The sequence below is a fragment of the Geotrypetes seraphini genome, chromosome 1 (assembly GCF_902459505.1).
Source record: "Geotrypetes seraphini chromosome 1, aGeoSer1.1, whole genome shotgun sequence".
NCBI lineage: Eukaryota > Metazoa > Chordata > Amphibia > Gymnophiona > Dermophiidae > Geotrypetes > Geotrypetes seraphini.
Window position 1 is genome coordinate 130924169 of NC_047084.1, and position 15252 is coordinate 130939420.

At 46.6% G+C, this 15252-nt stretch overlaps 1 protein-coding gene across 2 annotated transcripts in view; it reads left to right on the top strand.

Moving 5' to 3' along the window:
• Positions 1 to 15252, top strand: part of SPATA5 (spermatogenesis associated 5) — a 460802-nt gene that overhangs the window by 160180 nt on the left and 285370 nt on the right. For both annotated transcript variants that reach the window (XM_033938624.1, XM_033938615.1), the window contains exon 13: positions 1096 to 1175. In XM_033938624.1, the coding sequence (XP_033794515.1) occupies positions 1096 to 1175 (80 nt within the window). The remainder of the gene's footprint in view (positions 1 to 1095; positions 1176 to 15252) is intronic.

Here is a 15252-nt window from a genome sequence, read left to right on the forward strand (position 1 = left end):
ATCTCCGCGGCACACTAGTGTGCCGCGGAACAGCGGTTGAAAAACGCTGATCTAGACAGATGCAGAAAATAAATTGAAAAGAAGAAAAATGAGAGGTAAAAAGGGAAAGGGTTTGCAGAGGAAGGGTGTGGGATAGGGAAGGAGAGGAGAGAGATGCCAGACCAATGGGGGTGAAAGGAGAGATGGAAGGGGGAGGCATACAGTTTCTGGAAAGGGCATAGAAGGAGAGAAGATGCCATATAGGGGAAGGAGAGATGGCAGACAGTGGATGGAAGGGATTACAAGAAGATGAGGAAAGCAGAAACCACAGAAGACAAAAGGTAGAAAAAAAATTTTCTAGTTTATTTATTGCTTTAGGAGACATGTATCACTGTTTCTGTGGTGTTGCATTGTATGCAGAGTCCAGTTTTCTTGCTGGTTCAATTTAACCTTTGTCTATGTATTTCTATTTTATCCCCCCTTTTACAAAACTGTGGAGCGTTTTTAGCGACCAGCCGTGGTGGTAGCAGCTCTGATGCCCAGAATTCTATGAGTGTCAGAGCTGTTACCACCGTGGCTAAAATCCACACTACAGTTTTGTAAAAGGTGGAGGGGTTAGTTTGTGATGACATATTCCATACTAGGCGAAGGTATTTTCTGTGTTCTGTGTGTTCGATAAGACATGGTTTTCTGTTAGGATTGACGGTGTAGGATTGATCTGTACTAGTCTGGCTTTGTTTAGTTTTACAATGGGTGTATTGATGTTGCACTGCTCACTGCAGTATGTAAGATGCTGCCTTTTCCTAGGTACTCATGTGGGACGTGTGGCTTGTTACTAAAAAATCATGTTTTCTGTACAGATGGGGGGGTGTCAAAAAATGATTGCCCCAGTGTCACATATGCTAGGTACGCCACTGAGTAGGTATACTCCGGTACTCGGGGGGCTCAGAACTGGAACTGAGACAACGGAGGAGGAAGTGACTTGCCAAAGATGGCAGGAGCTCCCTTGATTCTCCTTAATAGTGTGTTTTGTCTTTGGGGGTGCAGTAGGCAGGCCTGTTTTCTTTTAGCACTTATTTTTCCAAATCCTTTTCCCTCTTTGCATTCTTTTCCTAGATCTTCCGGAAGGCCCGGGCTGTGGCTCCTTCCATCCTCTTCTTTGATGAGATCGATGCTCTGGCTGTTGAACGGGGAAGGTAAGAGACACTGTATAAAAAAAAGAGAGATTTAGGTCTAGAGGCACTAAACCAGTTGTCTCAAACTCGCGGTACTATTTGACGCCCTCGATATGTGCCTCGAAATTACCGAAAAACTATCTAAACTTCACTTTCTGCATGTTGCACTGCTTTCAGCTGTGTATAGCTGAAAAGATCAGAAGCGATAAGGAAAAATTTATAAACTCTAACGAGTTTTACCTCATGCAAAGTTCTCATTTCTTTAATAAGACATTAAACTCTTTTTTCTGAGGCCATTCCAAGTACCGACAAATGCAAAATGTGGCCCTGCAAAGGGTTTGAGTTTGGAGACCGCTGCACTAAACTCATCATGCGGTTTAATGATTGTCAAACTAAACTAGTTTGAACTGGTTTAGCATTGAAATAAATTTACCAACCGATGCACACAGTGGCTACACCATAGAAAACATAGAAATTGACGGCAGATAAGGGCCACGGCCCATCCAGTCTGCCCACCCTAACGACCCTCCCCTGCCTTTACTTTGCGAATAGATCCCATGTGTCTATCCCATTTGGCCTTAAATCAGGCACGCTGCTGGCCTCAATCACCTGAAGTGGAAGACCATTCCAGCGATCAACCACCCTATCGGTGAAAAAAGAATTTCCTGGTGTCACCACCGCAGTTTCCCGCCTCTGATTTTCCACGGATGTCCTCTTGTTGCCGTGGGACCCTTGAAAAAGAAGATATCCTCCTCTGCATCGATGCGGCCCGTGAGATACTTGAACGTCTCGATCATGTCCCCACCCTCTCTCTGCGCTCCTCGAGCGAGTATAGCTGTAATTTATCTAACCGGTTCTTCGTACGGGAGATCCTTCAGTCCCGAGACCATCCCGGGTGGCCATTCTCTGGACCGACTCCAGCCTCAGCACATCCTTACGGTAATGCGGCCTCCAGAATTGCACACGGTATTCCAGGTGGGGCCTCACCATGGATCTATACAGAGGCATAATGACTTCAGGCTACGGCTGAACGAAACCTCTGCGTATGCAACCTATGATTTGTCTTGCCTTGGAAGAAGCTTGCTCCACTTGATTGGCAGCCTTCATGTCCTCACTGACGATCACCCCTAAGTCCCGTTCTAGCATACCGTTACTTGTTAGGATCTCGCCATTAAGGTATAAGTCCTGCATGGATTTTGGGTACCCAGGTGCCATAACTTTGCATTTATTGGCATTGAAGCTGAGCTGCCATGTCCTTAGACCAGGTCCTCTAGTAAGAGAGTAGATCGTGCATCAATATTGTCGGGCATTGAATTTTTTTCTGTTGTACTTTTGCCCACTACATTGCTTAGTTTGGCGTCATCGGCAAATAATTGTTATCTTACCTCGGAGCCCTTCTGCCAAGTCCCGTATAAAGATATTGAATAGTATCGGGCCCAAGACTAGAGCCCTGGGCACCCCGCTGATCACCTCCGCCATTGCAGAGGGGTGCCGTTCACCATCACCCTTTGAACCCTACCTCCAAGCCAGTTCCCAACCCACTTCGTCAATGTGTCGCCCAAACCTATGGAAACTCATCTTGCTTAGCAACCTGCGATGAGGTACGCTATCGAAATGCCTTGCTAAAGTCCAGGTATACGATGTCCAGGGACTCTCCAACATCTAACTTCCCCGTCACCCAGTCAAAGAAGCTGATCAGGTTGGATTGACAGGATCTCCCCTTAGTAAATCCATGTTGACGGGGATCCCGTAGGTTTTCTTCATTCAGGATCGTATCTAATTGGTGTTTGATAAGAGTTTCCATTAGTTTGCTCCCTATTGATGTGAGACTCACTGGTCTGTAGTTTGCCGCTTCTGTCTTGGAGCCTTTCTTGTGGAGTGGAATGACGTTAGCCTTCTTCCAGTCCAACGGGACGCTACCTGAACTAAGGGAGAGGTTGAAGAGCGCTGACAGCGGCTCCGCCAAGACATCACTTAACTCCCTGAGCACCCTGGGGTGCAGGTTGTCCGGTCCCATTGCCTTGTAAACCTTGAGCTTTGACAGTTCCACGTAGACACTGTTGGGCGTGAATTTGAAATCGCCAAATAGGTCTACTGAGTCAGCCCTTGTCTGTAGCTGAGATCCATGCCCCGGCGCTTCTCGGGTGAAGACAGAGCAGAAGTATTCATTTAACAGTTGGGCTTTTTCTGAGTCCTTTTCCACATAGTCTCCGTCTGGTTTCCTTAGACGTACTATTCCCCCTGAGTTTTTACTTCTGTCACTGATATACCTGAAGAATGATTTATCTCCCTTCTGGATATTCTTTGCTAGAGATTCCTCCATGTTAAATTTAGCCTCCCTGACTGCTGTTTTGACGGCATTTGACTTGGTCAGGTATTCTGCTCTGGAGTCCTGTTCCCTTGATCGTTTGTAAGAGATGAATGCTTTTTTCTTTTCTTTGATGAGGTCTGAGATCTCCGCAGTGAACCACTGTGGTTTATTGTTTCTACGGCGTTTACTTACCAGCTTAACATAACGATTCGTCGCTTCCTGTATGGTGGCTTTCAAAGTCGACCACATTTCTTCCACACTATCGGTTTCTGCTTGGCTTTGTAGCATCTGGTGAACAAAGTCACCCATCTCTTGGAAGTTTGTGTCCTTGAATTTGAGGACCTTGGTTAGTGTTGCAGATTTAGTGAAGCCTTTCCCAAGATTGAACCATATCATGTTGTGGTCGCAGGCTTTTCCGTGCATTTGTTGCGGCCTCTGACTCTACTATGCAAATGAGCTCATTAGTATTAAAATGAGGTCATTAATATTAAAATGAGTACTCCAACTGATGCCCTAGCATTGCTTAGGGATGCACAAAATCTAGCGCTGACTTCTAATGACCCCAAATAGTCACTCCTGCCTCGGACACTCAAACCTCCCCCTATACTCCTGAGCTCCCCTAGAAGATTGCGGCCACCAATTGAGGCCTTTAATTTAATTGAGGAAATTATTTTTTACAGAAAGGGTGGTAGATGCGTGGAACAGTCTCCCGGAAGAGGTGGTGGAGACAGAGACTGTGTCTGAATTCAAGAAGGCCTAGGATAGGCACGTGGGATCTCTCAGAGGGAGAAAGAGATAATGGTTACTGCAGATGGACAGACTGGATGGGCCATTTGGCCTTTATCTGCCATCAGGTTTCTATGTTTCTAAAAACATAAAGCTCTATGACCTCACAATGCAGGTGTAAAGAGTCGTAGCCAATAAGAAGAGGAGATGCAAATGTTAAGAGCCTTAGCCAATAGGGAGAGGAGATGCAAATGTTAAGAGCCTTAGCCAATAGGGAGAGGAGGAGATAGTGGATGCTGCAGACAGGCAGACTGGATGGGTCATTTGGCCTTTATCTACCTCCATGTTTCTATAACCATAAAGCTCTATGACCTCACAATGCAGGTGTAAAGAGCCTTAGCCTATAGGAAGAGGAGCCTGTATCCGAATCCTCGGTCCTCAAACTTTGCCTGATATCCTGCAACTGCTCCTTAGACCCATTCCCCTCCTACCTATATGAGGAAATTTCCGCGCAGGCCATCTCTTCTATTACCGAATTCATCAATTCCGCCTTACACTCGGGCCTTTTCTCCCCAGAAATGGGCCATATTGCCCTGTCCCCTCTACTGAAAAAATCAGACCTAGACCCCTCCATACCATCCAGCTATCGCCCAATAGCAAATATCCCTCTATTAACCAAGTTGCTCGAGTCCATCATAGCCACCCAACTCACATCATATTTAGAGAGATTCTCTATCCTCCTACCTTACCAATATGGATTTCGTCCCAATTTCAGCACCAAATCACTACTGACCTCCTTAATCTCAAAGGTCCAACTACTTCACTCTCGAAATAAGTTTGCAGTCCTCCTTCAATTCGACCTTTCCACTGCTTTTGACGTTGTTCACCATGACATCCTAGTCTACCAACTCTCCGAGATAGGCATCAACTCCACAGTTTTAGACTGGTTCTCAAAATTCTTACGTTCTTGTTCTTACACCGTCAACATGAATGGCACCTCATCCGTCCCCTGGCAACCAACGTGTGGAGTCCCGCAAGGCTCTCCTCTTTCTTCTATTCTGTTTAACATCTATATGTCCTCCCTTAAACTCCTCCATCTATCCCCCCCTAGAAACAATTTACACTTATGCTGACGATATCCTAGTCCTCCTCGAGACCGACCCAAACCTTACCAACCTCTCGGAGAACATATCCTCCTGTATAATGAACCTCCAGTCCTGGGCCCATACTGTCAAAATAAAACTGAACGAGTCCAAAACTAAACTACTTTGGCTCAGTCCTAAACTAGACCAACTTCCCACCTCCATCCCCCTGTCATCTGGCTCCACTCTGCAGCTGGAGTCCTCAAGCAATGTTCTGGGCATCATCATCGACTCCACTTTGTCCTTCAACGATCACCTCAATTCCTTGGCAAAAAAATGCTATTTCAACCTTCACATGCTGAGGAAAGTAAGATCCTATTTCCATCAAAATCACTTTACCGTTCTCGTCCAATCTATCATCCTGTCCAGACTGGACTACTGCAACTCAATCTACCTAAGCCTTACCAAGAAAAACCTTCATAGACTTCAGCGAATCCAAAATGCTGCGGCCAAGCTCATCTTTGCAAAAAGTAAATTTGACCATGTCTCACCGCTCCTGTCTAAGCTTCACTGGCTTCCAATTATCGCCAGGGTCCACTTTAAATGCGCCTGCCTAATTTTCAAAATCCTTCACGGCATCCTCCCTCCCTTCATCCCACTCTCCTGGAACTCCTTAAATCTTAATACCACCAGACCCACTCACAAACTAAAATTATCCTTTCCTTCATTAAAAGGCATTTCCCGTGCAGGAAAACTAGGGACCTCCCTCCCCTTCAGATTCACTGAGCTCTGGAACAACCTTACCTCCCCACTCCGGATCCTGAGTTCTCTCCAACTCTTCCACAAACATCTGAAAACCTGGCTTTTTTCAAAAATGTAATACCTACCCCATCTTTGGCATCCTAAGCCCCCCAAATATCCTTCGCACTATACCCTTTAACCTTATTGGAGTTCCTTTCTCTCTCAAATCTTGTAAACCGTGCCGAGCTCTATGATTGTGAAGATGATGCGGTATATAAACCTAAGGTTTAGTTTAGATTAGTTTAAGAGCCTTAGCCAATAGGGAGAGGAGGAGGTAGTGGATGCTGCAGATGGATAGACTGGATGGGTCATTTGGCCTTTATCTACCTCCATGTTTCTATAACCATAAAGCTCTATGACCTCACAATGCAGGTGTAAAGATCCTTAGCCTATAGGAAGAGGAGATGCAAATGTTAAGAGCCTTAGCCAATAGGGAGAGGAGGAGATAGTGGATGCTGCAGATGGGCAGACTAGATGGGCCACTTGGCCTTTATCTGCAATCGTTTCTGTTAATGCAATATGGGTCTATATGCATTTAGCACAAAAACAAAACTTCAAGTACTTACAGAAAATAAAGATAATGTCGACCCCTGAGGCACCTCACAACCAAGCTCTGATCATTCTGAGTGACTTGCCCCAACTTCGACACAAAACAATCTTTCAGACAGAAAAGAGGAGAGGTTGGGTTTTGGTAATATTATAGAGGATGAAGCTGTAAGCTCTCTGGGCATTTGCATCTTCCACCTGTGCTTGGAACAGGGTGTTTGCAAATGCCAATTTTCCTTTTCCTCTTCTGCTAAAATCTTTCTCAGCCACTTGATGGAGCACTCAGACAGATTCTTCCAAAGTCTTTTGGAATAACTATAGCAATCTAAAGTCAGCATTGCAGCTATTTCAGAAGATGCAGAGAGAAGCTGATGGACTCTGTGGACAGCTGGCTACCCAAGGAACACCATTCTCGCTTGATTCAGTGCGACATCCAGTGTGCTGCAGAGCCACTGCTGACTTTCCTGGAGGAGCAAAGAAATTTGTTCAACAGCTACGAAGGTAAAGAAGCTCTTAGAATGTGCCTAATCGAATCTAATACAAGATTTATAAATCACACTAATAGCAAATCGTTTAAGGTGATTTACATTAAAAGAAGAAGATCCAAAATCCAATCTAGACATCCAAAATAAAAAGTAAACAAAAAAGTTTTTAACATCTTACAAAACCTTAGATAACAAATTTCAATTCTTACTTGCACTGGTAAATTATTCCAAATAGCGATTATAAGAACATAAGGATAGCCTTAGTGGGTCAAACCAATGGTCCATCAAACCCAATAGCCCGTTCTCACGGTGGCCAATTCAGGTCACTAGTACCTGGCCAAAACCCAAGGAGTAGAAATATTCTATGCTACCGATCCAGGGCAAGCAGTGGCTTCCCCCTTGTCTTTCTCAATAACAGACCTATGGACATTTCCTCCAGGAAATTATCCAAAACCTTTTTAAAACCAGTTACGCATTTACAAAAGAGAAATTAAATTGATGTTTAAATTGTATTCCTCTGAATTGTGAAATGTGTAACAAGAGAGTCCCACTTAACCTGATAGATGAATAGTGTAAGTGAGAGAAAAATAAAGCAAGGCAATCAGAAGGTCTTGTATGATGAGTCGAAGAAGCAGTTTTAAATTCAATACGTTTCTCAAAAGACAACCAATGAAATGTTTGGTATGCTACAGAGGTGTTATCATATCTCTTCAAACACAAAAATGAACTGCAGAGGTGACGTACAGGAACTTTATTGAAGATAAAAAAAACTGTTGTTTTCCACAGTTAGGTTCTCACTGCAGGAGTCCAATCCTAATTCTTCAATCAGGCTGTTACAAACCAGTTGCACTCCAAATAGTTTTCCATAATTGAAGTTTATGGTCAAATATATTTTATTGAGCAATCAAGAAAACAAAGAGACACAACAAGGTCAAAAACCAGCTCAAAAGAGTTTGAAATATCCCCCCAAAGAACCTCCCTCCCCCAAACCCAACCCAAAACACCCGCCTTCCCCCCCCAATCCCACCCCTGGGTCCTCCTTCCAATCACCCAAAAAAGAAACAAAGAGCAAGTTATACATAAAAGGAAACAAAAAGATAAGCACAACAAAAGCATCAATTAAGTATCCGTCTACGAGCCAGAGGGGTTAAAGTAGTCCAAAATGGTTCCCAAGTGGTCTGGAAGAGGCGGCCCTGGCGAGAGGACAAATCAGTCACATCCCGGCGCTCCCACATCAAGAGAGCAATCATACGACTCCTCCAAAGGGAATAGTCCGGAGCTTCGGCCTCAAGCCATTTCAGCAAGATACATTTCACAGCAATCAGGATAGACCACTTGAGGAAAGCTGCAACTCCTTTGGAACGTGGAAAGTAGTGAGGTATAGTCCCAAACAAAAGCAAAGGTGAGCTACGAATGGTAACATGCCAGAGATTCTCCACAAAAGCAAAGATAGCAGTCCAAAAAAGCTGTACCTGAGGACAAGTCCAAAACATGTGTCCCAAACTGGCTTCTGGAGCCTGACAACGAAGGCAGGCTGCGTTTAAATGAAAGTGAGCCAAATAAGCCCTTTTAGGAGAGATATGTAAACGAAAAATCAATTTAAAATGTTGTTCCCAAAAGGTGGTATATTTACGAAATGCTGGCAGACGTCGGACAGCTTGAAGAAGTAGGTCTGAAGGCAAGTCTACAGCAAGATCACAAGACCAAGCATCTCGCAGCCGAGAATGGTCAAACAAAGGGCATTCATCTTTCAAGTGGCGATGATGGAACTTGAGGGGGACCGGCTCCTGTGAACCAATGGTAAAGGCCGTGGACAACAACTCTTGGCAGGAGGCCTGCAAGGAGCTAGAAGGTAAGGAAGAAATGTAATGGTGGATTTGCATATAAGCAAAAAAGTCAGAAGGGGGAAGAGCAAATTCTGTTTGCAATTGAGCAAAAGATTTAGGGGTACCATCATCAGTAACCAAGTGAAATAGATAATGAATGCCCTTCGTTTCCCACCGAGCAAAACTCGGCCCATCAATCCCAGGCAGGAAAGAACCATTAAAGCGAAGAGGTAGAAAGGGAGAAACAGAGGAAGAAAGAGTGTGAAATTTACAGACCCAACGCCAAACCTTCTGCAAGGGTCGATGCAATACTTTCAGAGAAAGAGACTCAGGTGCAACAGAAGGGACAGAATGCAGATAGGCACTAAAGTGAGCAAAATGAAAACAAGTAAGTTCTAGAGAAGTATTAGTGATCGCTGAAGTACCCCTAAAGAGATCGTTAATATGCTGCATGCCACAACCAATTGTCAAATAGCGAAGATTCAATAAGCCCAAACCCCCTCTATACCAGGGAGTCACCGCCCGCTTATAAGACAAACGAGGTCTCTTACCAGCCCAAAGAAATTTCTGGACCAGGCGCTCCAGTTGGCGCTCGTCACGAAAAGTCAAATAAAGGGGAAAGACCTGAAAAACATAAAGCCAACAGGGAACTAGCAGCATGTTATACAAATGCACTCGACCCAAAAGCGAGAAAGGAAGAGATTCCCAAAGATGTAACTTATTTTGTAAAGCCTGAAACAACGGTGTCACATTTAACCGGTACAGATCAGATAAGTCCAGTGGAATGTGAACCCCCAGATACCGCAAAGCGGAATCAGCCCAACGAAGAGGAAAAACACCTTTCCATGAAGTTCGTAAATCCGGTGGAAAAGGTAAGGCCAAGGATTTATCCAAATTAAGGGACAGCCCCGGATAAAACCCAAATTCAGAAATTAGATCCAGAGCTGCCCGGAGAGAGTCTTCAGGGCGAGTAAGAATTAAAAACAGATCATCGGCATACGCCAAAGTCTTAAGTTCGAAGTCGCCAACCGAGAGACTTCTGACCTCCGCAAACCCCCGAAGAGTGCATAACAAGGGTTCCAAAGAAAGAAGGAACAGAAGAGGGGAAAGAGGGCAACCCTGCCGGGTACCACGAAGAATAGGGAAAGAGTCTGAGCGAGTCCCATTGACAAGCAAAGAAGCATGCGGATTAGAGTAGAGGGAACTCACGGCATCCAAAAAGAACCCTCCGAGCCCCACATACTCCAAGGTACGAAACAAAAAAGACCAGTGAATGCTATCAAACGCCTTGGATGCATCCAGGCTAACAAATAGCGTCGGAATTTGGCGAGAATGGCACTGAGCAAGAGCAAGAAGTACCTTGCGGACATTGTGTACAGACTGGCGGCCCCGAACAAAACCAACCTGATCCTCATGTATAAGCTGTGGTAAATGAGGAGCAAGACGATCAGCCAGCATGCGTGCGAAGAGCTTGAGGTCAACATTAATTAGAGAAATGGGGTGATAAGACCCCGGCAAATCAGCATCCTTACCCGGCTTCAAGAGCAAAGTAATAAGGGCCTCATTCGCAAGGCGCGGAAAAGAACCACGGGCAGTAGCTGCATTAAAATACATCAACAAAGGTCCATAAAGAGAAGAGGAAAGGAGCCGATAGAAGTCACCCGAGAACCCATCTGGGCCCAGAGCCCGATCCGAGCGGAGCGACTTAATGGCAGACTCTAATTCAACCGCCCGGAATGGACTATTAAGAGAAGAAATCACAGCCTCTGACAAACGAGGAAGCCCAGAAGAGTGAAGATAGTCCGTCATCATCTCCAAAGAAGCATCATCCGGAGCTTCATATAACCGACGAAAAAAGTTAAATAAAACCCCAGAAATCTCAGAAGTTTGAGACACCACCCCACCGCCCCGGGTCCGCAAAGATAAAATCGGCTTCCTACCAGTCGTAGCGTGAACCAAACGAGCCATAAGACGTCCAGGTTTGTTCCTGTAGCGAAGAAAACGATGTTGATCAAAGACTTTGCATTTTTGGGAACGAGAATGAAGAAGGGAGTTCAAGGCCACCTGAGTAGACAGATAACAGTCTCGAGTCTCCTGAGAATGGTGAAGAGAAAAGGACCGCTTCGCCAAACGTAAGGCCCGTTCGAGAGTAACGATCCCTTGGTTAATACGCTTGTTACGAGCACACAGAAATGAAATGATATGACCTCGAATCACCGTCTTCCCAGCCTCCCAAAACAAAATAGGATCATCCATGTGGGAAGCATTATTCGTTGAATAGTCATCCCAATGGGCCTGCAAAAAGGTACAAAATTCCTTATCCTGTGCAAGATAGAAGGGAAACCGCCAGGATGACGCTCGGAGGTACAAAGAATCCAAGAAAACATCTACCCAAATCGGGGCGTGATCCGAAATAGACAGAGGTCCAATCTCAGCCGATTGAATGGAAGGAAACATAGAGGAAGACATGAAGATATAATCTAAGCGAGACCAAGTGCCATGGGCACGAGAAAGATGAGTGTAGTTGTGAACTTCAGGGTTCAAGAGGCGCCAAGGATCCACAACCGAAAGAGAGTCACAAAAGTCCGAAAGAAGGTGACCCTTAGAACCCAAAGAAGAAACGGGAGATCCGGATTTATCCTGATCAGGAGTCATGACCAAGTTAAAATCTCCCAGGAGAAATAGAGGATCACCAGGAAAACGAGAACAAATTTGGAGCAACCGCTGCAAGAAGGCCGATTCACCAGAATTAGGGCCATAAACCACTAACAAAAGATAGGAGCGCCCTCCCAAGGTAAGGCGTAAAAGCAGGGATCGACCATCAGACTCCTTATCCAAAACCTGGACACCAATGGGAGAAGACTTGCGGACCAACACAGCAATGCCCCCATGACGGCCCGAAGAGGAAGCAAAATACACCTCCCCCACCCAAGAACGACGCAACTTAAGATGTTCTGCATCAGTCAATCTGGTTTCTTGTAAACAAGCAATATCAGACCGATAGCGCTGTAGAGCAGCAATTATTTTGGATCTCTTAACAGGCGATGTAATCCCCCCTACATTCCAAGATGTAATTCTAAAAGGGGTACTCACAACTGAAAGTCAGAAAAGATGCGAGAGGAGAGAAAGGAATCCAAAAGAAAACTACCCCAAGGGCCCAGCCCCCCCCCCCCAGAGTAGCAGCGACCACTTAAGGAGAACAATACAGTAAACATTATACAAGAGAGCATAGCAAAATTGAGGCAAACATACTGAAGGAGGACCCCCCACCCCCCAAAACCCACCCCACCCACACCCAAACCCCCCAACCCAGCAACCCAGTATCCCCAACAACAACAATCCCGTCCCATAAAAGAAATGGAAAGAGAGCCACGTTAAGATGTGTCAGGGGCCCCCAGTCCCCGTACCGCACACACCCCAGGTCAAGCCACTACATCCACAACCAGGCCAGTCATCCAACAAACCACGAAACCGGGGGTTGAAAGCTAAAAGAAACTAGAAACATAAAGACACAAGACCCAGGACTCCTCAGCCCCAGAAGTCCATGGAAAGCAACCCAGCCCCCCCAGACACTCACCGAACAAACCACCCAACCTCCCCTCCTCACAAGGCAATGCTGACAGGCACCAAAACCCAGGCTATAAAATCCGGCCCCAGACCCACAAGCAAGTCCCATGCAAGCAACCAACAAACAACCCCCCCCCCACAACAGCACTATCCCAATGGGGCTCATGCACACCACCTCCCCAGCCCAAACACAAACACCACAACCACTTACCAAGCAATCAAGAGACAACAGGCACACAAACAAAAGGGAGACAGGCACCATAGAAGCTACACAAGAAAGGCCCAGGTACCCAGTCCCAGAGGGTCTGAAAAAATATACTCTAAGCAGGGCAGTCGGGACCCCATGAGGCGCAGAGCACACTGGGCCAAAGTCACCCTCACACCAGAGTCACCCCCGACACCAAAACCAACGTCCCCGGGCAGCCCGTCCCAGAACAAACATCCAACAAAGTGGACTAAACCGCAGTCATTCACATCAAAACAACAAATACAAATGGTGAAAGGCACAAATATTTAGCACAAGTGCCAGAGGGTAACAAACAAGAGTCAGGAAGTCCAAATCATGGTGCAGGCATACGGACTGTGGGGCTTAGGACAACTTCATAAGTAGTCAGTGGAAAACCCAGCCCATGTCAAGATATGCCAAATACAGGAGGTGCCAGGAAACCGAGAAAGCACCGCAGGGCCAGCCCCAACAAGAAACCAGAAACACCATTAGCCATGAGTCTGGAACAGGACGCCCCAGCCATGCCCAGTGCTCAGGGGGCTGAGGAAGAAGGCCAAGACTCTCCCGGCAAAGCATCAATGTAGGCTTGAGCTGCCTCCACCGAGGCATAGGTTGCCCACCCTTTAGAGGTCCAAATCTTCAACTGCGCTGGATACAGAAGTTGGAAGCGCTGTTTTCGCTCAAACAGCTCCGAGCACACTCTAGAGAAGCGACGACGACGCTCTTGCAGCGCGGGCGAGTAGTCTTGGAAGAGGCGCACCGGAGTCCCCTCATAAAGAAGGGTATTCCGATGTTGGCGGTACTGCTTCATCAGCTCCGCTTTGACCGCCGAGTGATGGACCTTGAATATGGTAACCCTAGCGCGATCACGGTCATTGGTGCGCCGGCCCAGGCGGTGCGCTCTATCAAGCTTCAGGGGACCCACTCCAGCCGGAAGGGGCAGTGCAGACTGGAGCCACGACTCCAGCACAGTTAAAAGGCGAGATTCAGAAACTGTCTCTGGGAGACCCACCAGACGGAGGTTGTCCCTTCTCGAGCGATTCTCGAGATCCTCCAGCTTGTCTGCTTGTTTCTGGAGCTGGGCCTTCAGGGACGCCACATCCGCCGCCGATGTCACGTGGGAGTCTTCAACCATCGAGACTCTGTGTTCCAGCTCTCCTGTGCGTCTGGTGGTTTCCCCCAAGAGGGACTCAAGCGACGCAAGCTGGGAGGAGATCTGGTCGAAGCGGGAATCCAACGCCCGCACCACCGACGCTGACAGTGCGACAATGTGTGCCTCCGATAAGGGAAGCGTGGAACCCAAGTCTCCCGCCGCCGCCATCTTGGAATCCAGCCGTGCCGACCTCGTCTCCCAATCTTTAGTACTGCGGCCGGACTTAGCGCTCATGACAGGGCTAGCGCGCTGGAGAAACCCGTCCATACACTACCCCGATGGTCAGGGGAGAAGTGGGACCCGAAAAGATCAAGAAATTATTCACGAAGAGACTCGGGGCCCCGGAGCACGAGTAAGTCACGTCTTACCCGGTCCAGCACATCACATGACTCTCATAATTGAAGTTTATAACAACTTGGACCCCTGAGGAAGAAGTGTGTATCGAAACATGGACCATGTCGGGTCCCGCTTTTTTCCATTGAGAACCTAACTGTGGAGAACAACACATCACCTCTGGGTTTGGCTGCTCCTCTCCACTGCAGATCTGTTGCATTTCTTTTTGTTTTTTCTTCTGGAATCATCTCTCTTCAATCCATGAATCAACTGCTTCTTTTAAACCTATTTTGAATTTAAATTCAAATGCAAAGAATTGCATTAATCGTCGAGGTAAGAACATAAGCAGTGCCTCTGATGGGTCAGACCAGGGGTCCATCCTGCCCAGCAGTCCGCTCACGCAGCGGCCCATCAGGTCCAGGACCTGTATAATGATCTCTGTCTATACCCTTCTATCCCTTTTTTCTTCAGGAATTCATCCAATCCCTTCTTGAACCCTGATACCGTACTCTGTCCTACCACGCCCTCTGGAAGCGCATTCCAGGTGTCCACCACCCTCTGAGTGAAGAAGAACTTCCTAGCATTGGTTCTGAATCTGTCTCCTCTTAATTTATCCGAATGCCTCTCGTTCTTGTAGTTTCTGAAAGTTTGAAGAATCTGTCCCTCTCCACTTTCTCTATGCCCTTCATGATCTTGTAAGTCTCTATCATGTCCCCTCTAAGCCTCCGCTTTTCCAGGGAAAAGAGCCCCAGTTTCTCTAATCTTTAAGCATATGAGAGGTTTTCCATACCCTTTTATCAATCGCGTCACTCTTTTCTGAACCCTCTCGAGTATCGCCATATCCTTCTTAAGGTCCGGCGACCAATATTGGACGCAGTACTCCAGATGCAGGCGCACCATCGTCCAATACAATGGCAGGATGACCTCTTTTGTTCTGGTTGTAAAACCTTTCTTAATAATACCTAACATTCTATTCGCCTTCTTAGATGCCGCCGCACACTGTGCCGACGGCTTCATTGTCTTGTCCACTATTACCCCCAAG